This window comes from Cardiocondyla obscurior, linkage group LG09 (assembly GCF_019399895.1).
Source record: "Cardiocondyla obscurior isolate alpha-2009 linkage group LG09, Cobs3.1, whole genome shotgun sequence".
NCBI lineage: Eukaryota > Metazoa > Arthropoda > Insecta > Hymenoptera > Formicidae > Cardiocondyla > Cardiocondyla obscurior.
In genome coordinates, this window is record NC_091872.1 from 270,564 (window position 1) to 292,130 (window position 21,567).

At 38.9% G+C, this 21,567-nt stretch overlaps 4 protein-coding genes and 1 pseudogene across 4 annotated transcripts; 4 read left to right on the plus strand and 1 right to left on the minus strand.

The window, feature by feature from the left end:
- Positions 1-5,710: 5,710 nt before the first annotated feature.
- Positions 5,711-7,236, plus strand: LOC139105459 (uncharacterized; annotated as a pseudogene).
- A 57-nt stretch (positions 7,237-7,293) lies between these two features.
- Positions 7,294-8,899, plus strand: LOC139105587 (uncharacterized). The gene is made up of 3 exons (XM_070661776.1): positions 7,294-7,729; positions 7,808-8,797; positions 8,844-8,899. The coding sequence occupies exons 1-3, from the start codon at positions 7,294-7,296 to the stop codon at positions 8,897-8,899; spliced, it is 1,482 nt and encodes a 493-aa protein (XP_070517877.1).
- Positions 8,900-8,925: 26 nt separating this feature from the next.
- Positions 8,926-9,990, plus strand: LOC139105460 (uncharacterized). The gene has a single exon (XM_070661569.1). The coding sequence runs from the start codon at positions 8,926-8,928 to the stop codon at positions 9,499-9,501; it is 576 nt and encodes a 191-aa protein (XP_070517670.1). The 3' UTR covers positions 9,502-9,990.
- Positions 9,991-10,876: 886 nt separating this feature from the next.
- On the minus strand, positions 10,877-12,406 carry LOC139105458 (uncharacterized). Its single transcript, XM_070661568.1, has 2 exons — positions 11,842-12,406; positions 10,877-11,790 (listed from the first exon to the last, which is right to left on the minus strand). The coding sequence occupies exons 1-2, from the start codon at positions 12,108-12,110 to the stop codon at positions 10,947-10,949; spliced, it is 1,113 nt and encodes a 370-aa protein (XP_070517669.1). The 5' UTR covers positions 12,111-12,406; the 3' UTR covers positions 10,877-10,946.
- A 7,404-nt stretch (positions 12,407-19,810) lies between these two features.
- LOC139105588 (uncharacterized) lies at positions 19,811-20,977 on the plus strand. The gene has a single exon (XM_070661778.1). It carries the CDS (start codon positions 19,811-19,813, stop codon positions 20,975-20,977), a length of 1,167 nt encoding a protein of 388 aa, XP_070517879.1.
- The last annotated feature ends 590 nt before the right edge of the window (positions 20,978-21,567 follow it).

The window sequence follows — 21,567 nt, forward strand, 5'->3', positions numbered from 1 at the left end:
CTTGTTCCTCCACTTTTCCGTCTTCGCAATTATTGGCCGCCCTCCTCTCAGATTTTCTTAAATTTCTAAGTTTTCGCCCTTAGTTCCTAAATTTTGGTGAGGAGTTCCCGATATCTATTGGTTTCGGAAAAAATGTTTTTAAGAAGCTCCGCTTACATGGCTTTAACCCTTCCAAGCTTCCAGAATTTTTATTAACATATTCAAAAATGGTTAGGTAACCCTTTTTTGTTATCGGCAGCGTGCAATTGCTGCCTGAATTTTTATAGTTTCCGGCTGTGTATCCTATCTTTATTATTGCAGGCTTCTTGCCTCTTGTTTTTCTAATCCTTAAAATCCACGGCGCAATTTTGATTTTTAAGAGTCATTTTTCTTCCAGAAATTCCTTTGTTTACCGCCAGATATTTGTTGTTAATTTGAGATATTTCAAGACCTTCTGAGCTTTTAATGATTTTTTAATATTTTGACAAGTCCCTACGTTTTAATTTTTATCGACATCTGTTATACAATTGTTACAAGTTTCTTTTTTTTTTATTTATGCATCTGGCGATTCAAGATGTTCTGTTAGTAAAAATTATTTTTCTGGGAGCTTAGAACTGTTGCACCGCAGCCGGTGCACGGGGTCCGTCCTTCGGGATCCGTGGGGAAAGGACGATAAATTTAAGATAGACAAATAAATACTGCGTTTTTAATCGGTTCGGTGTTACAAGTTCTTCCGCTTCTCCTAATTTTCCCTTGTTTGCTTCGATGCGCGTTCCGGAGTTATCACGCAACCTCGGCTCCGCGAGGTCTCCTCTTTCACGACACGCGACCGAACTTCAATTACTACGCGGTATCGTTTTACTACACGGACTCTTCCTCTTTTGGCTCAGATGTGACTGCTCGCCCGTGACGGTCCGCGGTTATTTAATAGTGACGCTGGGCCTTGGCGTCATCGGGTTGCAATGCCGAACTTCGGTTGTTCGGCGAATGCAACCTTAGCGATTTCGGCAATAAGTTCTCGCAATTGTTTTTTTCTTTTATTTATTTTTATTTAATTGCTTAAGGCGGCTTGCTGATGCCGCATCCTCCGATGCTATTTTATTACGAGATCTTATGCCGAACTGCTTTACATCATGCTACGTGTTGTAATGAGGTTCAGGTTACAACAGAACCCTCGGTACAAACTCCTTCGGTACCAATACATTCGGTATACTTCTCTTTATCTATTCTATCAACCATGTGTCGGAAAAAGAAGATGTGAAGTTTACAGGACGTAACAGAATATTTTACACCACTACAGGTAGAACTAAATGGAAAACAAACCAGTCGAACTTGGTGGCGGGTGACGTAGTCTTAATCCACGACAATAACGCTCCAAATTTAAGATGGAAATTAAGAAAAATAGAAGAAACGCACGAGAGCGCCGATCAAAGAGTACGCGTTGTAACAATTAAAACGGCCATGGGAATGATGAAGAAAAATATAACAAAAATTTGGAAACTGCCTATAACAGATAATTGTAATTAAATTATAATTAATCAAGATTAATTGGTGGGCAGCATGTATATAACTAATAAGTTCAAAATTAACGACAAAACATGTTGATAAATAAAAGCAAAATAGACGAGTACACTTGCGAAAACAAATACGAAGATCGAACGGGATCTATCCGAACCAAATGCGAGCGTTGCGAAAAAATGTAAAATGAGTCTTTTGTGGTACCGCAACGAGTTTGCATCACAATAAATTATATTCCGCGAATTTCAAAATACTTGATTCCTCTGTAGCTGTGTGACGCAATTTTTTTAAATTAAAGTATCCGACGACTGACGCTGTCAAACGAACGTTTTTTATTTCAATTTGCACTTGAACATTTCTACTTTCCCAACATTGTATCTAACCCGTATCATGGATATTAAAATTAAAATTATTACTTTTAGTTGTATTAAATAAAATATTTATCTGCTATTACAGATGCTAAAGTTGTGAAACAAATTAATCTTCTATGTCATCTGTTATCACCAAGAGGAAGATTTATAGTGAACAAAAAACACTGGAAATTTTCAATTCAAAAAAGTATAAATTCTATCATTATTCATGCAACTGTGAGTATTGTTATAAACTGTAATAATAGTTCTTGCATTATTATAAATTAGGTAAATTTGTAAATGTTGACAGACAAATAAAGGACCCCGCACATATCTTATGGAAAATAACTTTCGGTTAAATTCGCTCAAATTTTGCTATCTTCTAAAATTTGTTATTCTGAACAAGTTTCCATGGCCGCAACAAAATCTGACGAGCCGTTTTTGCTCTATAAGAGTTCGAGTATCGGTAATAATAGTTTAATCGTATACCTATAAGTAGGGAATAAACACGGGTTCTAATCCATGGGGCAATGAGCGGGGTGCGGGGACGGGGAAGGATCTACAGCAAGAGGAGCGCAGGGAGGGGGAATTTCACAGGCGTAGAGACGAACGAGTCACCCCCCTCTTTTTCTCTTATGTCTCTACACCAGTGAGATTCCACCTCCCTGCGCTCCTCTTGCTGTAGATCCTTTCCCCCGTCCCCGCGCCCCGCTCATTTTCCCAAAAATTAAAACTCACGTGTCAGCGAAAATCTTACGCACCGCCCATTTTCACACACATCGACCATTTTTTATTACGCACCGGCCATCTTTACGCATCCGAGAATCCGCGCATTGTCCCCGAAAATTGAATAAAAAATTTTAAAAATATAGAATTTTGCTCACCAATTAGTTGGGCCGCTTTCGTTTAACGGACGGTAGGTCGTCGTCGATGAACTTAAAGCGCCTCGTATGGCCGCACAAATGTAGACGCTTGTCTACAATGTAAGTCCCGTCGTCGCCAACTCTTGGCGTCCTGTCGACGACAACCTCGTCGACTTTTCTTGTACGGACGTACTCGTGCAACCGGTCGCCCTGATATTCGTCCAGCAACGCGACGTTATTCTTCTTGTGCGTGTTGCACCACAAACCGCCCGAACTGAATGCGTTTTTTGCGCCTATTTCTCGATTAAAGACGTGATGAATAATCAAATTACACTTGTCCATCACGTTACTCGTTTTGTTCACGACTGGCAGCTATGAGCTCGTCGCATAATCGCGATGCACAAAAATGCTTATGCGAAAATAAACGAATGCATTTTTTTTAAATCCCCCCCATTCAATGGTTAGACTACACTCAGGTGACGAGACCATAATACCGAGAAATTAAAATGTAAACGCAGCAAGATCAGGAAACGGACGGAAATCTTATTTCATTAAGAATAGCGGCGCATACATTTCAGCAAAGATAATAAAATAAAAAAATTTTTTTAATATTACTTTATTACATATTTTATATATTTACATTTAAACACTTTTTACAGAAAATATAAAATATCATTTTTTTACTACATTTTTTTTAACGCTGTATTTATTAAGAAAAAATACATAAGAATGAAATTTTTAATAAAAACATTAATAAATTTTTATACGCTAAAGACAAGAGCTAACAGTTCACAATCAATAAATTGGTTTTTATCAAATAAACTGCTAGCACGTAATGCATCTACAACATTAGATTGGTTCTTCACAGCTGAAGCGATGTTTACGAATTGCACATACTTGGTATCAATTTGATTGAGAACTGCAGTCATTCTATCAAAAGTTAATGTGATGCAGTCATCGAGAGTAAGCATCTTGTGATACGTTGATTCAGTCATTAATATATGCACGTGGTTGGATTCCAATCGCAGAAAATTTAAATTATTCATGGTATAGAGTCGAGCTGATACTGAACCGAGGTGTACAAAATCTTCTGGATTTTTGAATTTATTATGAAGAAGATTCAGAATGTTTTCCTGGTATTCACAAAGAGACTTCCAAGCTTCAAGAGATAATACAATTTCATGTCCTCGATTGTCTCCGATAGCGATCTCAACATAACTTTGCTGGCCAACGTTCACACCAATTTCCAGATATTTATAACTGGTGGCTGTAAGCGCATAACGTCTGCTTAACAAGCGTGTAGCGCGCTGTTTGGTTGAGGTGCTGTAAAAAGTTTTTATATAAGAATTGAAAAAATTTTTGTGCACAATTAATACTCACACATTATTTGAATATGATGCCGATGATGTGCTAGCTACAGCTGGAACGTAGAAGTCCATTTTTGTATACAGTGTCTTCAGCGTGAACGAATACGACTAATGCTGTAATTTAATTTTGGCTTCGAATTTATACACAAGCCCCCCACTATAATTGCTATCATTATTAATATAAAATGCATTAATCAGCAAGATTGATTTTTATCGACAATGTTCTTTCTATGTATTATATGCAACACATATAGGGCATATATAGCATGGAAATATTGTATATGTTGGAAGTCTGCAATTGGTGCATGATCTTCCACATAATGCACCGAAAATATCTATTTCATGTTTGACAATAGATTGCATTGTTTCACCATCATTTAAATTAATCATGCATGATGCACATAGCACAGTATTTCCAATTAACGAGCAATAATAAAAAGCTATCATACAATGTCTGGTTTGCCCATTAAGTGCACGAATTCCCGGTGAATTTAATGTCACACATATGCGATCTTCGAGGTCCTCACTTTGAACACTCACATAGTCACTGTCATCAGGCAATGTGGAATTATCATCATCGTCGTCAGATAAATCTAAGTCCATTAATACATTTTGGCCTCCGTCTTGTTCTTCTTCATCAGATAAGTCCATAATTACGTTTAAATCAACCATTTTTCATATAAAAAATATTTTTTAATTGCGGCTTACGTTTAAGTGAACAATTAATATACATATATGCGTAAAAAAACTCGGTGGTTTTTATATTAGCTATACATCGCCGGTGGGTGGGATTATAATTTTGTGAGAACAGCGGCGGCAGCGAATAAGCGCTAAAAGTCGCATGCGTAAAAGCCAATAAGATTATTTTACTGTAGTGAGATCAATGGATATGTATAAAATATGCAAATTATGCATTTTATAAGTTCAAAGCACTGTACGAGAAGAATGAAGGTAATGTATCAGATGACAAATGTTTGCTAATCCATTGTAAGCGCTAAAACGTTGCATATGCAATTTGCAAAAGCTAATAAGTTCAATGCACTGTGAGAAGAATAAAAGAGATGCATTCGATGAATAAAATGGTAACTGGATCTATCATATAATACCACACATAGTGGTAATTTGATCCATCATTTTGTAGAAATTATACTCAACTCATTTGCAAAGTTAATAAGTTCGATGCACTGAGAGAAGAATAAAAGTGGATGCATCCAGTGAATAAAATGGTAATTTGATCGATTGCATGTAAATGGTAACTTGATCCATCATTTCGTAGAAATTATAAGTTTGACGAACTCCACAATCTCTGAAATCAGCATATTCTCATTTCGTAGAAAATATAAGTTTAATGAACTCCACGATCTTTGAAATCAGCACATTTGTTTGATGCACTGCAAGATTCTCAGAATATATAAGATGAATGTAAAATTATGCATTTGGTGAAAAAATGAGAAGTTTTAATGTGCCATAAAAATGGCGACAAATGTTTAAAAATATAAACTTAGCAGTTACGTGAAACAATTAAAATAAAAATATCGTTGTGAATATATAGTAATATGTAATTGTCACAATGAAATCATTGAACTTGTTGAAATGTAAACTCAGCATTTTTATTATGTGATGCATTGAAACAACGTATAAAAGTATGGGCGAGTGCATGAGTTTAATCATTAGTCATACATAAATCTTGGGAGTAATAATGGATCAGTTAGAGCAAGAGCTGGTGGCACAAGCAGATCAATTAAATTCAAGTAATGAATTTTGTGTATGGCAGCAACAATGTGAGGAATATATTGAGTCGCTGGAAGAACAAAATCGAAATAAACGCCCAAGATTATCCGTCGGCGCTCAAAATTCAATTGTTGCACGTATTGCCCGTATTGAAAGTTTAATAGATTTAACGCAGCGGCGTTTCGTTCACAAAGGTGCTGGATATAATTCATGTAAGGCGGGACTTCGATGGTGTAAGATTGACACTGCTTTTAAAAGTCGCATATTAACTGGTGCAGTAGTCAATTCAAAATATATTGAACCTCAACAGTTTCTTGAAGATGCTCGAGACATTGTGCTCGAACATGTGCAAAATGTTATGCATGAACATCGTAATGTGAAAATAAATACTGTGTTCAATGGTGAATTTGTGGCAGGTGCAAAAACCTCAAATAAATGTGTATGTACGAGAAATTGTGAACTCTTTCAAACAAGTAATTTACAAGAATGGTATAACTCACATGTCATTGAGCCCATTCTTGCATCTTTAGATGAGTTTCAAGAACGTGATAGCGGTTGGGCATTATCGCGCATACGAAATTTAATCGTAAATGTAAATAAATACAATCTATTGCATGCTGGGTGTTATATTAAATTACCTCGAGAAATTTAAAAGAAACGAGCAATAATCAATGTGAAATCTACAGATAATGCTTGTTTTGCATGGGCAGTTGTGGCCGCTCTATATCCAGCTAACGCGCATACTGAACGATTAACATCGTATCCGCATTATACAACAGTATTAAATCTTCATGGTATTGAATTTCCAGTAACTTTAAAACAAATAAAAAAATTTGAGAACTTAAATAATATTTCAATTAATGTATATGGTATTGAAAATAAGCAAATTTTACCATTACAACTCGCTGATAAAAAGAGGGAGAGGCATATACATTTGTTATATACACAAGAATGCAATGCTATTAGACATTTTTCTCTGATAAAAAATTTATCTCGCCTCATCAGTTCACAGCTAAGCAAGACGAACAACAAAAAATACTTTTGCGACCGGTAAATATCAACATAATTTTATGTTATAACATTTTACATTATTTAATGGTATATTAATATACTTTTATTTTCAGATGTCTGCACTATTTTGGTACCAATGAAAGATTGGAAACCCACAGTGCAGACTGTGGAAAAATTAATAATTGTGCAATTATACTACCAAGTGAAGATGACAAATGGCTAAGTTTTAGTAATTATAACAGGAAGGAACGGATGCCATTTGTTGTATACGCCGATCTCGAATGTACTCTGGAAAAGACGAATGTTAATCCTACAACATCTACATATGTGCAGAATCATCATAAGGTATTTAGTATAGGATACTATGTATGCTGTTCATATGACGACTCTTTATCAATGTATCGATTTCATCGTGATAATAACTGCGTCACATCGTTTGCCGAAGAACTTTGAAATTTAGCCCACAATGTAAAGATGATTTTATCTAATCCTAAACCAATGATAGGTTTTACACAGGACAAGCGAGAAGAATTTAAAAAAACTAAACATTGTCACATATGTGAAAAGCCGTTTGCAATCGATGATACGCGAGTGCGTAATCACTGTCATTTAACCGGTCGATACAGAGGACCTGCACATCAAGATTCTAATATAAATTATATGGATTCAAATTGTATTCTCATAGTTTTCCACAATTTATCAGGTTATGATGCACATTTTATTATTAAAGAAATAGCTACAGCTTATGAGGAAAGTGTAGAGTTACTTCCTATCACAAAAGAAAAATATATATTGTTTACAAAAAATGTTAAAAGCACTAATGATGATAGAAATGATTGCATAAAATTACGATTTATTGACTCATTCAAGTTTTTAAATACCAGTTTAGAAAAATTAGCTTCTTTTCTAGGTAAAGATTAATTACGAGTGTCGCGGTGCGAATTTTCTAATTTAATTAATGAAAATTTTGATTTGCTTACACGTAAAGGTATCTTTCCCTATGAATACATTGATTCCATTGAAAAGTTGGAAGATTCATATTTACCACCGCGAGAATCGTTTTATAGTTCATTGACAGATGAAATAGTATCTGAGAGTAATTATGCACACGCTGTTGATATCTGGCAGCGGTTCTCAATTAAAACGCTTGGCGAGTATAGTGATTTATATTTAAAAACCGATGTTTTGTTGTTGACTGATATATTTGAGAATTTTAGAGACAGCTGTATATCGAGTTATAAACTTGATCCAGCGTATTATTACACTCTACCAGGTTTTACGTGGGACGCGATGTTAAAACATACAGATATTAAATTTGAACTTCTTACTGATGTTGACATGGTTATGTTCATTGAGCGTGGTATACGTGGGGGCTTAAGCCAATGCTCTGGTAGATATGCTTGCGCCAATAATAAATATATGCAATCACATGATTCAACGAAACCATCAACGTATTTGATGTATTATGATATTAATAATTTATATGGATGGGCGATGTGTCAACCACTACCATATGCTGAATTTCAATGGGTTGACAACGCTTCCACTTTCAATGTGATGAGCGTTCCATTAGATTCGTCAGATGGTTACATTCTCGAAGTTGATTTAGAGTATCCGCAACATTTGCATGATGCGCACATTGACTTACCGTTCTGCCCAACGCGTGATAAGCCGCCCGGCAAGCGTCAGGACAAGCTCCTAGCAACCTTGTGCGATAAGAAACGTTACATCATTCATTATCGCAACTTGCAGCAATGTGCTCATCACGGTCTTCGCATTACAAAAATACATCGCGTATTACAATTCAAGCAATCTCCATGGCTTAAGGCGTATATAGAACTAAATACAAAATTTAGAACGATTGCTAAAAATGACTTTGAAAAAAATGTATACAAATTAATGAACAATGCAGTATTTGGCAAAACCATGGAAAATGTTCGTAATCATGTTGACGTTAGGCTTATAACACATTGGGAAGGTAGATTTGGTGCCGAGGCAATGATTTCAAAACCAAATTTTCACAGTCGCAGTGTCTTTGCTGAGAATCTGGTTGCGATTGAAATGCGCAAACTTGAGGTAAAATTTAACAAACCAATCTACGTTAACATGTGTATTCTCGACATATCTAAAACATGTTTATATGAATTTTACCATGAGTATATGCGACCGTTATATCACGACCAATGTAAAATTATGTACACTGATACAGATAGTCTTATATATCACATTGAGTGTGAAGACGTTTACGAAAATATGAAACGCGACATTAATAAATTTGATACGAGTGATTATACATCTGACAATGTTTATGGTCTTCCACTTGTTAATAAAAAAGTACCAGGTTTAATGAAAGATGAAAACAACGGTGTGATTATGACGGAATTCGTTGGACTTAGAGCAAAAATGTATGCATTGCGAGTTAATGGTAAAAAAGATATAAAAAAGGTTAAAGGTGTTAAGAGTAATGTTGTCGCGAAGAAGATAACGTTTGACCATTACACGCGATGCTTACATGAAGAAATAGAAATGACTCGTCAGCAGACGTGTATACGATCCAAGCTGCATGAAGTGTATACTATACGTGAGGAGAAAACTGCTCTAAGTCCATATGATGATAAGCGATATATTGTTCCAGGTTCCATAGAAACTTTACCATGGGGACATTATAAAATACCATTATAAAAAATGTGTAAATAAATACTTCATGTTTCCATTAATTTTTATTTAAATAAAAAAATTTTTTATAAAACATTATTCTTGTGTATCCATGAATTGTGTGAATTATCAAATCCTAACCATTTTACATAAACTTAATTTCCACGTTTTCGCAGCACTTTTTCGACGAGGTATACGTCGTGATTTTTTACTTTGAGTAATTCATATTCATAGAATCCTCCAGCGATGTGTTTTTCATAAGAATCCTCTAACAAGTACGTTGCGGGATTAGTTTTCCGCACTTTGATGATTTTAAACACTTCGGTAGTCCAATTCGGTGTATAACCTTTTTCAAATAATGTTTTAAACTTGCTTATGCGTACCAAATCATCCACCTTAAATCGCGCTGGAGCTGCGATCTTTATACGGCTGTACACCGTTGCCAAGAGTTTGTTCGCGTTTTCTGGAGTAACGTCGACAGGCCGCATGCCGATAGTTCGATGTCTTCGCATGTTATAATTCAAAACAAGCTGTTGCAGTGAATTAATCCATTTATAATTTCCATTGAGCGTAAATATTTTCCACATATCATTTTTAAGAGTTCGGTTAAACCGCTCGACAACTGACGCTTTCATTATGGAGTATGTGGAATAGTGATTAATACCATATTTCTTCAACAAATTCTGCACATTTTCATTGTAAAATTCTTTACCCTTGTCAGTTTGAAGATTATTTGGGCATCTTGCATTATCTCGAAGTATCTTTGCAATCACCATGGCAATTTCGATACCGCTCTTCGTCTTCAATGGCATTGCCCATGCGTGCTTACTCAGCACATCGATAATTGTTAGTATGTAGTGGTAGCCTTTGTTGGCATGTGTATATGGACGCATCTCAACCAAATCAGCTTGCCATAAGTCATCATATCCATGCACTATGACATGCTTCCGAGAAAAATTTCTTCTTGCTGGAATATGCAATTCGTTTATCAACTGCCGCTTCTCAGAGCTTATTTTTTCAGACATGTTAGAGCTTTGAGATTCACTGCACTATTAATTCTGCGATAATGATAACGGCAACGGCAACGGCAACGACAGCTGTTTAATTCTGTTCACCGCGAATAAATTTATTACGAAGCGTGTTTACCACAACCTGCAGACTACGCTGTAGTATTTCTATTTTCTTATTCAGCTCATCTAGTTGATCTTTTAAAATGCTAACATTCTGTTGAACATATCGCTTATTGGCTGCATCGGTATCACCCGTAGGTTCCGCCACACGTATAATTTTACGCGATCTCGCATCATAATCGGCGGATATTGTACAAAGAGCGTTATCACGAACAAAATTTCTAACTAATGCATTATATTGATAATAATCAACACCACTTCCTTCTCCTTCTCCACCAAGCAATGCTCCAAACTTGTTGATCGGCATTTCAATGTTAAATGAATGAATTACATATGCATACTTCAATTTATGATAAGTCCAGCCTCGCGAAGTTCTTCGATAATTGATAAAATCTCATTATCGTGAGCGTTATGGCCTGCATGACGTGAAGCTTCGAGTAATCGAAGTCGATCCACAAACTCGTTTCGATCGTTCCAATGAATGTAATCAATTTTGTTATCATTTAATATCACAGTGCTTGGTATGTCTTGTCCAACTTTTTTATCCAATAATGGAGCGATTATACTTTTGTACTTGTGACCTTTGTTACTCTTTACTTGATTTTGCTCACTATAATCGCGTTTATGAGCGTTTGTTGACAAAAGTATACTTTTATAATATTGTTTATCAATATCCGTGTAACTGCTTTCATTGGGAAATTTCATAAAAATTAATTCGTAAAGTCCTACCGTCCCAGGATACTTTTTACCATCTATGAATATATCATCGTTTTTATCCAACTCAATACGTTTGCTACCAATCATGGTTCCACTATCGTTGAAATATACTCCATAAACACTATCGATGGTAACAGATTTTTTGCCACTCAGTACAGCACCTAGATATTTCTGTCCTAATGGTCCATAATGAGTCTGAAGAATTTTCCAACCATCAGCTGTTTGCAACTGTTGTCGAATAGAGGTTACCAGCTGTTCAGTATCCACGGAATTAAAAATTTCATCGATGGAATTAGCGTGTGAAAATTCATGTGATAAATTTTGCTGACCTGCAGTTTTAGATGTCTCATTTAATGTATGTAGATCGGTGTTTGATCGTTTCAACATTGAAGATGTTGCGTTTACACGTTTCGGAGTTGATGTCGTTATTGAAGATGTTGCGTTTACACGTTTCCGTTTTAGTGCCGATCTGTTATATTCTTTGTCTTCAGATAATGATATCGGAGATGGGGAGATTGACCGCTTATGTTTTGGTGTCGACATTTCTTCTTCTCCAGAGTAATACAGTTCGTTCTTCGGTATAACTGATTCGGCTTCGTTGTTTACATCGGTGTTTTCCACAATTTGTTTCAAAGTTTCGACGATGGGTTTAAAATGCCGCTCCAGTGCGATATCCTCGTCCATTTTTCCCGTTTTCATAGCATGATATTTTTTGCGAATTGAATCACTCGTTTGAGCGATTTTCTTTACAATTGTTTCATGATTTTTAAGTTCATTAGTGGTATTCATATCGAGCGCAATGGTTGTCTAATCGGTGTATAAACAACGACTGATTACATTAAGATACAGCAAAGTCGTTAAATTCTTTTCTATATCGACCATTTGAAATGGCGCTGTCCTTGTCAATCACCACAAATCCATACTTTTTTTCCCAACATAGTTGGCACAATTTATTAAAATCTTCAAAAGACATATCAGTGTTTACGTGATCATTATATACATGTTTCATATTTGTACCATCTTGTTTAAACAGGATCAATAAATTCGTATTATCACGTATGAGATGCTTCGGTATTTTCGCATACTTTTGACAAAGATAAAAGCTGTCAACGCTCGCGTGTCGCCCCATCGCAAAGTATTCTCTTACAACATCTTTGTTGTAACCCGACAGCGCACGCTGGTCATTGACCACCACGCGCGACACATTTTTATACACAACTCAGCAGATTGCCAAACTGTTGGAATCTGCTGAGCTCAAGAATCCGTCTTGTCAGCATTTCGACATCACGCACTATCAGCAGAAGGCAGTAGGGCACGCGGCCACTTCCTTCTGCTATTTCGCTGACAAGACCAAAAAATAATAATATATAATGCACGAGCTCCGAAGCTCGTGCAAGTCAGTTCGAGAGTTCGAGGTAGCGACTCGTAACTTTATCATCGAAACACACAGGAAGAATAAACGCAAATACATATATATAACGATCAACAAAGATATTTATTTCTACACGCCGTCATCCTTTTACACCTGAACGTGTAATATTCGGAGGACGGACCGCGTGCACCGCTCCGGTGCAACAAATTGGTGGCAACGGGGGGATCCGCCCCCTGAAGAAAAAGTAAAAAATTTTTTTTTCTCGCCCTTACACCGCCCGGTGTTGCTGGTAGTACACGACTGAAACAGAAAAGATAAAACAAGGTGAGGACAACGTCAACGAGAAAGACAGCCAAGCAGCTCACGTTACGGTACCCGCCAAATACACAAGCATAAGCGAAAGGAAAGAACCAGCAGAAAACAGCATGCGTTCCATACTACTACTGTAAGTTAACGAAAAAATCTTTCTTACAACAAATCGAACGACTGACTTCCTGTCTTGGCAGACGCTATAAACAAACGCGACCGCGAAATTCGCAGAGACAAAAAACCGAAAAAGTAAAATGTCGCGATAGCAAACTGCGAAACCTACTGCCACATGGCATACTGACGTTTTTAATGATTCGAGTGACGAATTTGACGACGATCCGACAGCAACGTACGAAAACATTGAGAGACCCTACAGACAAACGCGCACCTCCGCACAAACGACTATCCGCACAGCCAACGGAAAAAATTTTATGCTGACGATCACTGACGAAGGACATGAAACTGAAAATCCTGGACCTTCGGAAAGTGAAAATCCGCCTAAAGAAAGTACAGAGGAAGAAGAACGATCCGAGCACGCTCATTCCTCTCCTATCACGAACTCGAAACCCAAGATCTCACAAAACGACACCACTCTCATGCTACTAGAAGCAATGCAAGAAATAAACAAAAGGATGGATCGAATGGAAGCCGGGCTTAACGCGGTAAAACCCGAGTTACAGCTCACGCGGATGATAGATCAAATACCAGAAGAGGAAGACGACGAGGACGCGAGACTTACACTCGATCAGTCGGACGAATTTATATCATTAAAAGAGGCAGTTAAGATAGTCCCGACTTTTTACGGAGACACAAGAGAGGTCCGCGACTTCACACGATCCTGCGAATTCGCCGCGCGTAGAATTAAACCAACGCAAGTAAAGTTATTACTAGCCGAGGTATTATATACAAAATTAAGGGGACGCGCCCTAATGCGATTTGAAACAAAGAAAATAACTAATTTCCGGCAATTTATAAAGGCCGTAGAAGAAGCATATTTACAAAAGGAAGGAGTCGTACACCTACAAACCGACTTCCTTAAACTAAAACAGCGAGCAGGCGAAAGCGCTCAAGCATTCGGAGCAAGAGCAGACCGACTAACAACGGATTTATACGACGCATTGAGTGACGATGCCGCATACTCGCACGAACAAAAATTAGGTATTTGTAACTCTCTACAAAAACAAGTACTGGTCGTATATCAAAACGGATTGCACAAGCATCTCCAAATGATAATACGTTCCCGCAATTACACGACCCTCTCTGAGGCAGTCGCAGGAGCCACAATTGAAGAACGGCAACAGGGAACCCCCGCGCGGGTTTACTCGGAAAACGGAAAAACATACCCGCCAGTAATTTCACGAAGCAGCATAAATTGCCAAAAATGCGGAAAACAAGGGCATACGGGAAGCGACTGTAAAAATAGCCGTCACGCAAAACGATTCTTGTTACCACGAGCCGACGCAAACGAAAAAGTAAATGCGACCTCGAAGTATTGCACGCATTGCAATATCAACGGGCATATACGCGAAGAGTGCTGGAAGATCCACGGGCGACCAACAACCTCGCGTAACCCAACCCGCGCCACGCGCGACGCATCAAATAACCGTAGAAAACGCGAGGTGAATACCACGACACGAGCGTATGCACAAGACGCCAATAGCAGCGACGAAGAAAGACACTCGACAACGTGGGCCACGCAAACGGTAAGGAAGCATCAAGTATCGCAAATGATGACACAGGAAAAAGCACGCGGGCTAAAATTAATCACCCTGCCAGTAAAGGAAGCGAAGCAAGGGAAAATAACTTTCCTGTTAGACTCAGGTGCAACTATAACTATAATAAAAGTGGGAAAATTGAAGGGAAGCACTCCCTTAAATGACCACAAATTAACATTAACAGGCGTAACCGGACATAAGGCAATCACGCTAGGACGAATAAAAGCCACAATTAACCTAGGCCGCACAGAAATAATACATAAAGCACACATAGTAAAAGATAATTTCCCCGTGGACTATGAGGGAATACTAGGGATGGACTTCCTGGAAAAACAAAGAGCAGTATGCGATTTAAAAAGAAGCACCCTTACAATGGGTAACACCGTATTTAAATTAATGCCGTACGAACAGATCCTTCTACCACCTCGCAGCGAGACAATCTGCCGAGCCATCACCAATACCGACCACATCGGGATCATTCAGGCGAGAATATGCAAACCCGGAGTATTCATGGGAAGCTGCCTGGTTGAACCCATAAATAATATCTGTCCGGTAAGTATATTAAATACTTCGGACAACGAAATTGTCTTTAGCACGCCGAACGTCGATATAAAAAGAATTAAAACCGCTGACACAGAAGAAGTACTCGTGTTGCGCGGAACGCGTGACTCGGAGCCCGTACAGTCACGACAAAAAAGATTAAGAGACATTTTACGCACCGAACATTTAAACGAGGAAGAAAAGAAGTCTCTATTAGAAATGTGTGACAACTTTTGTGACACATTCTACTTAGACGGAGATACCTTAACATGTACGAAAGCGTTAGCACATGAAATCTCCATGGACGAAAAAGCAAAACCAATAAATAGTAGACCATACAGACTGCCTGAACGACATAAAACGGAGGTAAACAATCAAATACAAAAAATGCTACAAGAAAAAATAATACGGGAAAGTACCAGCCAATGGAATGCACCCATTCTGGTAGTACCGAAAAAAGCTGACGAAAATGGAAATCCCAGAGTTCGAATTGTGGTGGACTTTCGGAAATTAAATGAGATCACAATTGGAGACTCATTTCCGATTCCTAACATCACAGACATACTAGATCAATTAGGACAAGCAAAGTACTTTTCCACGTTAGATTTAGCATCAGGATATCATCAGATTCCGATGCACGATAAGGACCGGAATAAAACCGCCTTCTCAACGACTCTGGGACATTACGAGTTTAATCGTATGCCGTTCGGACTAAAAAATGTACCAGCCACATTTCAACGGCTGATGAATGCAGTCTTATCCGGTTTACAAGGCATCAAGTGTCTGGTATATCTTGATGATGTAGTAATATACGGCCCTACTCTCCACGAGCATAATGAACGACTAAAAGAAGTTTTTAAAAGGCTAAGAGAACACAATTTAAAATTACAACCAGGGAAATGCGAATTTCTACGAAAAGAAGTCCTGTACTTGGGACATATAATAGCAGAAAACGGAATACGGCCAGACCCGTCTAAAATATCCGTCGTAAGAAATTATCCGACTCCGAAAAGAATCAAGGATATTCAATCTTTTATCGGATTGTCCGGATACTATAGAAAATTCATCGCTAACTTCTCAAAAATAGCAAAACCATTAACAAATCTAACTAGAAAAGGCCAAGAATTTAAGTGGGAGATAGAGCAGCAGCAAGCATTTGAAATGCTCAAGGAAAAATTAACTACCGCACCGGTATTAAATTACCCAGATTTTGCGAAAAAATTTTTAATCACAACGGACGCCTCCGACCAAGCAATCGGAGCCATACTTTCGCATGGTGAAATCGGAGAAAACAGGCCGATCTCTTATGCAAGCCGCATATTGAATAAAGCAGAGAAGAATTACACAACAACTGAAAAAGAATTACTAGCCATAGTCTGGGCTGTTAAACATTTTAGGCCATACATGTACGGAACAAAATTCACCATCATTACGGATCATAAACCACTAACCTGGCTTTTTAATGTAAATGATCTAGGGTCGCGATTAATCCGATGGCGATTAAAATTAGAAGACTACACATACGAGATTCTACACAAGGCAGGAAAGAAAAATACGAACGCAGACGCGCTCAGTAGAAACCCGCCAATCGAAAAAACTGTCAGCATAAATACGACCGCTGAAACGCGAAACTATACGACAGAAGAAAAAAAAAAAATTTTAAAAGAATATCACAACTCTCCACTGGGAGGACACCAGGGAGTATCACGAACAATAAATCGATTGAGATTAAAACATAACTGACACGGACTAACAAAGGATGTCGAAAAATACATAAAGAGATGTGAAACATGCCAGAAAAATAAATTAAGTAGGCAAACAAAAATGCCACTAACGATTACGGATACGCCTAAAAAACGACCTTTTGAGAAATGCGCCCTGGATATTGTAGGGCCACTCCCCGTGTCAAACGAAGGGAACAAATATATATTAACATTCCAAGACGCTTTAACGAAATTTAGTAAGGCGATTCCGATTACCAACCAAGAAGCGCTGACAGTGGCAAAAGCATTTATAACGAAGATCGTATTCGAGCATGGAATACCGGAGAAACTACTCACGGATCAAGGAACGAATTTTACAAGCGAAATGTTTAAACAAACCTGCAAGTTACTAAAAATTGAAAAAATACAAACAACCGCCTACCACCCTGAAACAAATGGCGCATTGGAAAGATCGCACAGAACACTCGCCGAGTATCTAAGACATTATCTAAACGAGGAACAAACAGATTGGGACGAATGGTTACCGTATGCTATGTTCACGTATAATACCACGCCACACACAGCTACGGGTTTCACACCATTCGAGCTCATCTATGGGCACCAAGCTTTGCTGCCTACAGCAGTGTCAGGCACACCAAAGCAAACGTATTCGTACGGAGATTACGTACAAGAACTCCGAGAACGACTACGAGCATCGAATTTCTTAGCGCGAGAACACGCTAAGGAGGAAAAATTAAAAGCAAAAATAAACTTCGACATACGAACAAACCCTAAATCATTCAAAGTCGGAGATTCCGTACTATTACACGACGAAGCAGTACGGCGAGGGCGATCAAAGAAACTCGACGCGCAATGGGTGGGACCATACGTAATAATAGAAAAACTCGGCGAAATAAATTATACGATAAAAAAGGAAAGGAAAACCATTCGCGTTCACGCTAACTGGTTAAAACTATTTATCGAACATTAAAAGGAAAAGGATATGGTGAGTCGGTAAAACAGAGAGAGAGAGAGAAGAAGCAAAAGAAGAGTCATGCCACAGAGCAAACAGAAAATTGATACCCAGGAGCATTGGATGAGGGGACTGGACGACGGATCAACAGCAGGAAGGAACAGAGTTCAAAGCCCAAAAGCGGCAAATAAAAAAATAACTCACCAGACTGCAGGACATCAACGGTGTGAGAGCCATCCTCGGCGAGCCGCACACACAAGTCCCGGTCCTCCACCCGGGTGATGATTTCCCGCAGACCATACGGAGGCGCCGGCGATGACCCTGGGTCCGGGGCCGCAGACACCCCCGAACGATAGGTCACCAAAGAATACGGTGGCGGCGGCGATTCGGGGGGCGGCGACCGATAAGGAGGATCCAGAGCCGGAGGATCAGTATCCGGCGTCCTCGGCTCCACCGGTGATGACATCCGCGAAGATGCCTCCGTTGGCAGAGGGCTTGATGGTTGATCCTCAGGGGGAAAGGGGGAAGATGAGAGAACTCAGGTATCTCCTTCACCACGATCCTCCCGGTAGTAAGCTCCCTGCAGACCATCGGAGGGAATCCACCGATGGGCGGCATGTACAACGGGGGCGGCAGCCCCACGGGTACCCCCCCGGTCGAAGTCGACGGGCCTGCCGAGTGCTCCGGCACCGTTGTCGCCGTTGAACTAGGCGACAAAGCAACCACGGAGCACTCCTCGCAGTACCGAGGAGCATAGGTGCTCCGGCACCGCGGGCAAAAATGCAGGCAAGCCCGCGACATAGTATGCCCCAAACACAAGGGGGCAAATCGGGGCTCGTCGCACCGATAGCATCCAGAAGACACGTTCTCACTCACTGGAAACAAGAGAAAAGTTATAAAACCGACCACCACACATCACATATATGTATATATATAAAAAAAAAAAAACAATAAATAAAAAAATTTTTACTTTTTTTTTTGAAAAAAAAATACGTAAAAACGGACTCGTTATCGATAGACTGCTCGAGACAGACTAAAGAGTCTCTAAAATTAGAAGATAGCAGTAAAGGAAAGAAGAACTTGAGCCGTGCAAAAAATAAAAAGTTTAGATAAGTGAAATTTTAATTGTAATATGCACCTCTCATCAAAAGACGTTCCCACTGTAGACGTTGGACACCACGACACTGACGGACACTTCCACATAAAAATATAAAATCAAAACTAACACACAGTAAAAAAGGCTACTCATTTTTCAGACTTGCGTTCACGGTAACGCAAGCCAGGAATTTAGGAGAAAACACGGATACACGCTCACCACCGTATTCTCTCGCCCGGTTTACACACACCCCCGGATTATATTATGAGAGCCAGGGATTTCTGCAAATAGCAACGTCTACATGGAAGTTCATAATTATGACAGATGTCTCAACCATCGAAGAGCGATACAAGAAAATACAAAATTACACGGAAAAAGCAGAAAAACTCTGCAATTACTTCCATGAGGCACATGAAGAAAACATAGGTGGCAAGTGCAACGAGCTACTATATACAACGCTCGCCGAATTAACAACCGCAATAAACCGGCTGCAAGTTATATATGGGTCCGCAACACAAAAGAGAGATTTAATTGATTTCGTCGGGAAAGCGGGAAAAGCATTATTCGGCCTGATGGACGTAGACGACGAGAAACAAATCGCGGAACAACTAGAAATACTACACTCGCAACAACAAACTTTGTAACATATCGCAAAAAATCAGATAAAAATTCTGAACACAACGATAGGTCACATCCGAGAAACAGAAAGTAAGATGGACCAACATATTAAAAATCTAGCTAACGCAACAGCGGCAGTGAGCTGGAAACTCGACCAGATAACATGCCGACTGTACGCATTAGATTTCGTGTCTATAGTAAGAACACCACAGACACATTAAATGATGTGCACGACATCACGGATTTCTTGACACATTCAAAATCCGACATGCTGAATATGCGGTTATTTCCGTTAGAAAAAATACTAGCGGAACTAAAGGAAGCCGCAGGAAAATTAAGAAGGGGAAATCACTTCCCATTTCGTATCAACGAACAAAGTTGGTACAATATCCACGAATACGCAGAAATCAGCGCGTATTACAAAGGAAATGCAATCATAACAATTATAAAATTCCCGATAGTGGGATATGAAAATTTTGAGGTAATGCGAGTCACGGCAATCCCCGTGTATAGTAGTGAAAACATATTCAACATCATAAATAACGACAATGAAATAATCGCTTTCGACAAAGAAAATAATAACTACCTAAAATTAACCGCGACCGAGTTAGAAAAATGCAAACGCAGCGACAAACAGTACGTGTGCACTCAGAGTCATCCGATATACCACGCAAAGGCAAATGCTCCGTGCGAAATACAAGCACTCACGAGACCGGATCAACGACCGACGCAGTGCAAAACCCGACACTTCCTATCAAGAGCGACCATATGGATCTCCCTACACGAAGCCCAATCATGGATATTCTCAACTACGGAAGAACAGGAGATCCAAATATTTTGTTTAAACCACCCCAGGAATATTATTAAAATTAAAAACACCGGTAAACTTACTATTTTCGGCGAATGTCAGGTAATAACAGCTGACATATCCATACGAACCAAAAGCGTGCATGAATCACACATCATGACACGCTTACCTGCATACAACCTGACACTCGACCGAAAAAACATTATATTAAGAAATCTCAAATTAAAGCAGAATGAGTTACAAGGCGAAACAATTATATCTAACCCGCGAGAACTACAACAATTAACGAATAGCCTCGACGAGTTAGACGACGAAGTAGACAAGGCAAACGAAATACCTATACATAAAATACTTGTATACTCTACCAACGGCGGTACATTCCTCATAACAATAACCATCATTATAATTATAACCATCGCAATAGTTAAAAAATGTAATAAAAATAAAACTCCTGCCCTTCCGCCGCGAACGCTAAAACCAAAAGCAAAAAACTTCGCTGCGACGGAGATCGAAGAAGCATAAAAATATATAATATAATAATTAAGAATTGTAAAAAAGAAAAAGATTGAGATACTCACTCTTTTTCTTTTCCCCTAGGGGGAAGGGATGTTGTAACCCGACAGCGCACGCTGGTCATTGACCACCACGCGCGACACATTTTTATACACAACTCAGCAGATTGCCAAACTGTTGGAATCTGCTGAGCTCAAGAATCCGTCTTGTCAGTCTTTCGACATCACGCGCTATCAGCAGAAGGCAGTAGGGCACGCGGCCACTTCCTTCTGCTATTTCGCTGACAAGATCAAAAAATAATAATATATAATGCACGAGCTCCGAAGCTCGTGCAAGTCAGTTCGAGAGTTCGAGGTAGCGACTCGTAACTCTATCATCGAAACACACAGGATGAATAAACGCAAATACATATATATAACGATCAACAAAGATATTTATTTCTACACGCCGTCATCCTCTTACACCTGAACGTGTAATATTCGGAGGACGGACTCCGTGCACCGCTCCGGTGCAACATCTTGCTTATCACATGCTATGTCATCAAAGATAAAGATGGAATTCGGAAGTGCTTTGCTGGTTGGAACAACATCACTGTTATT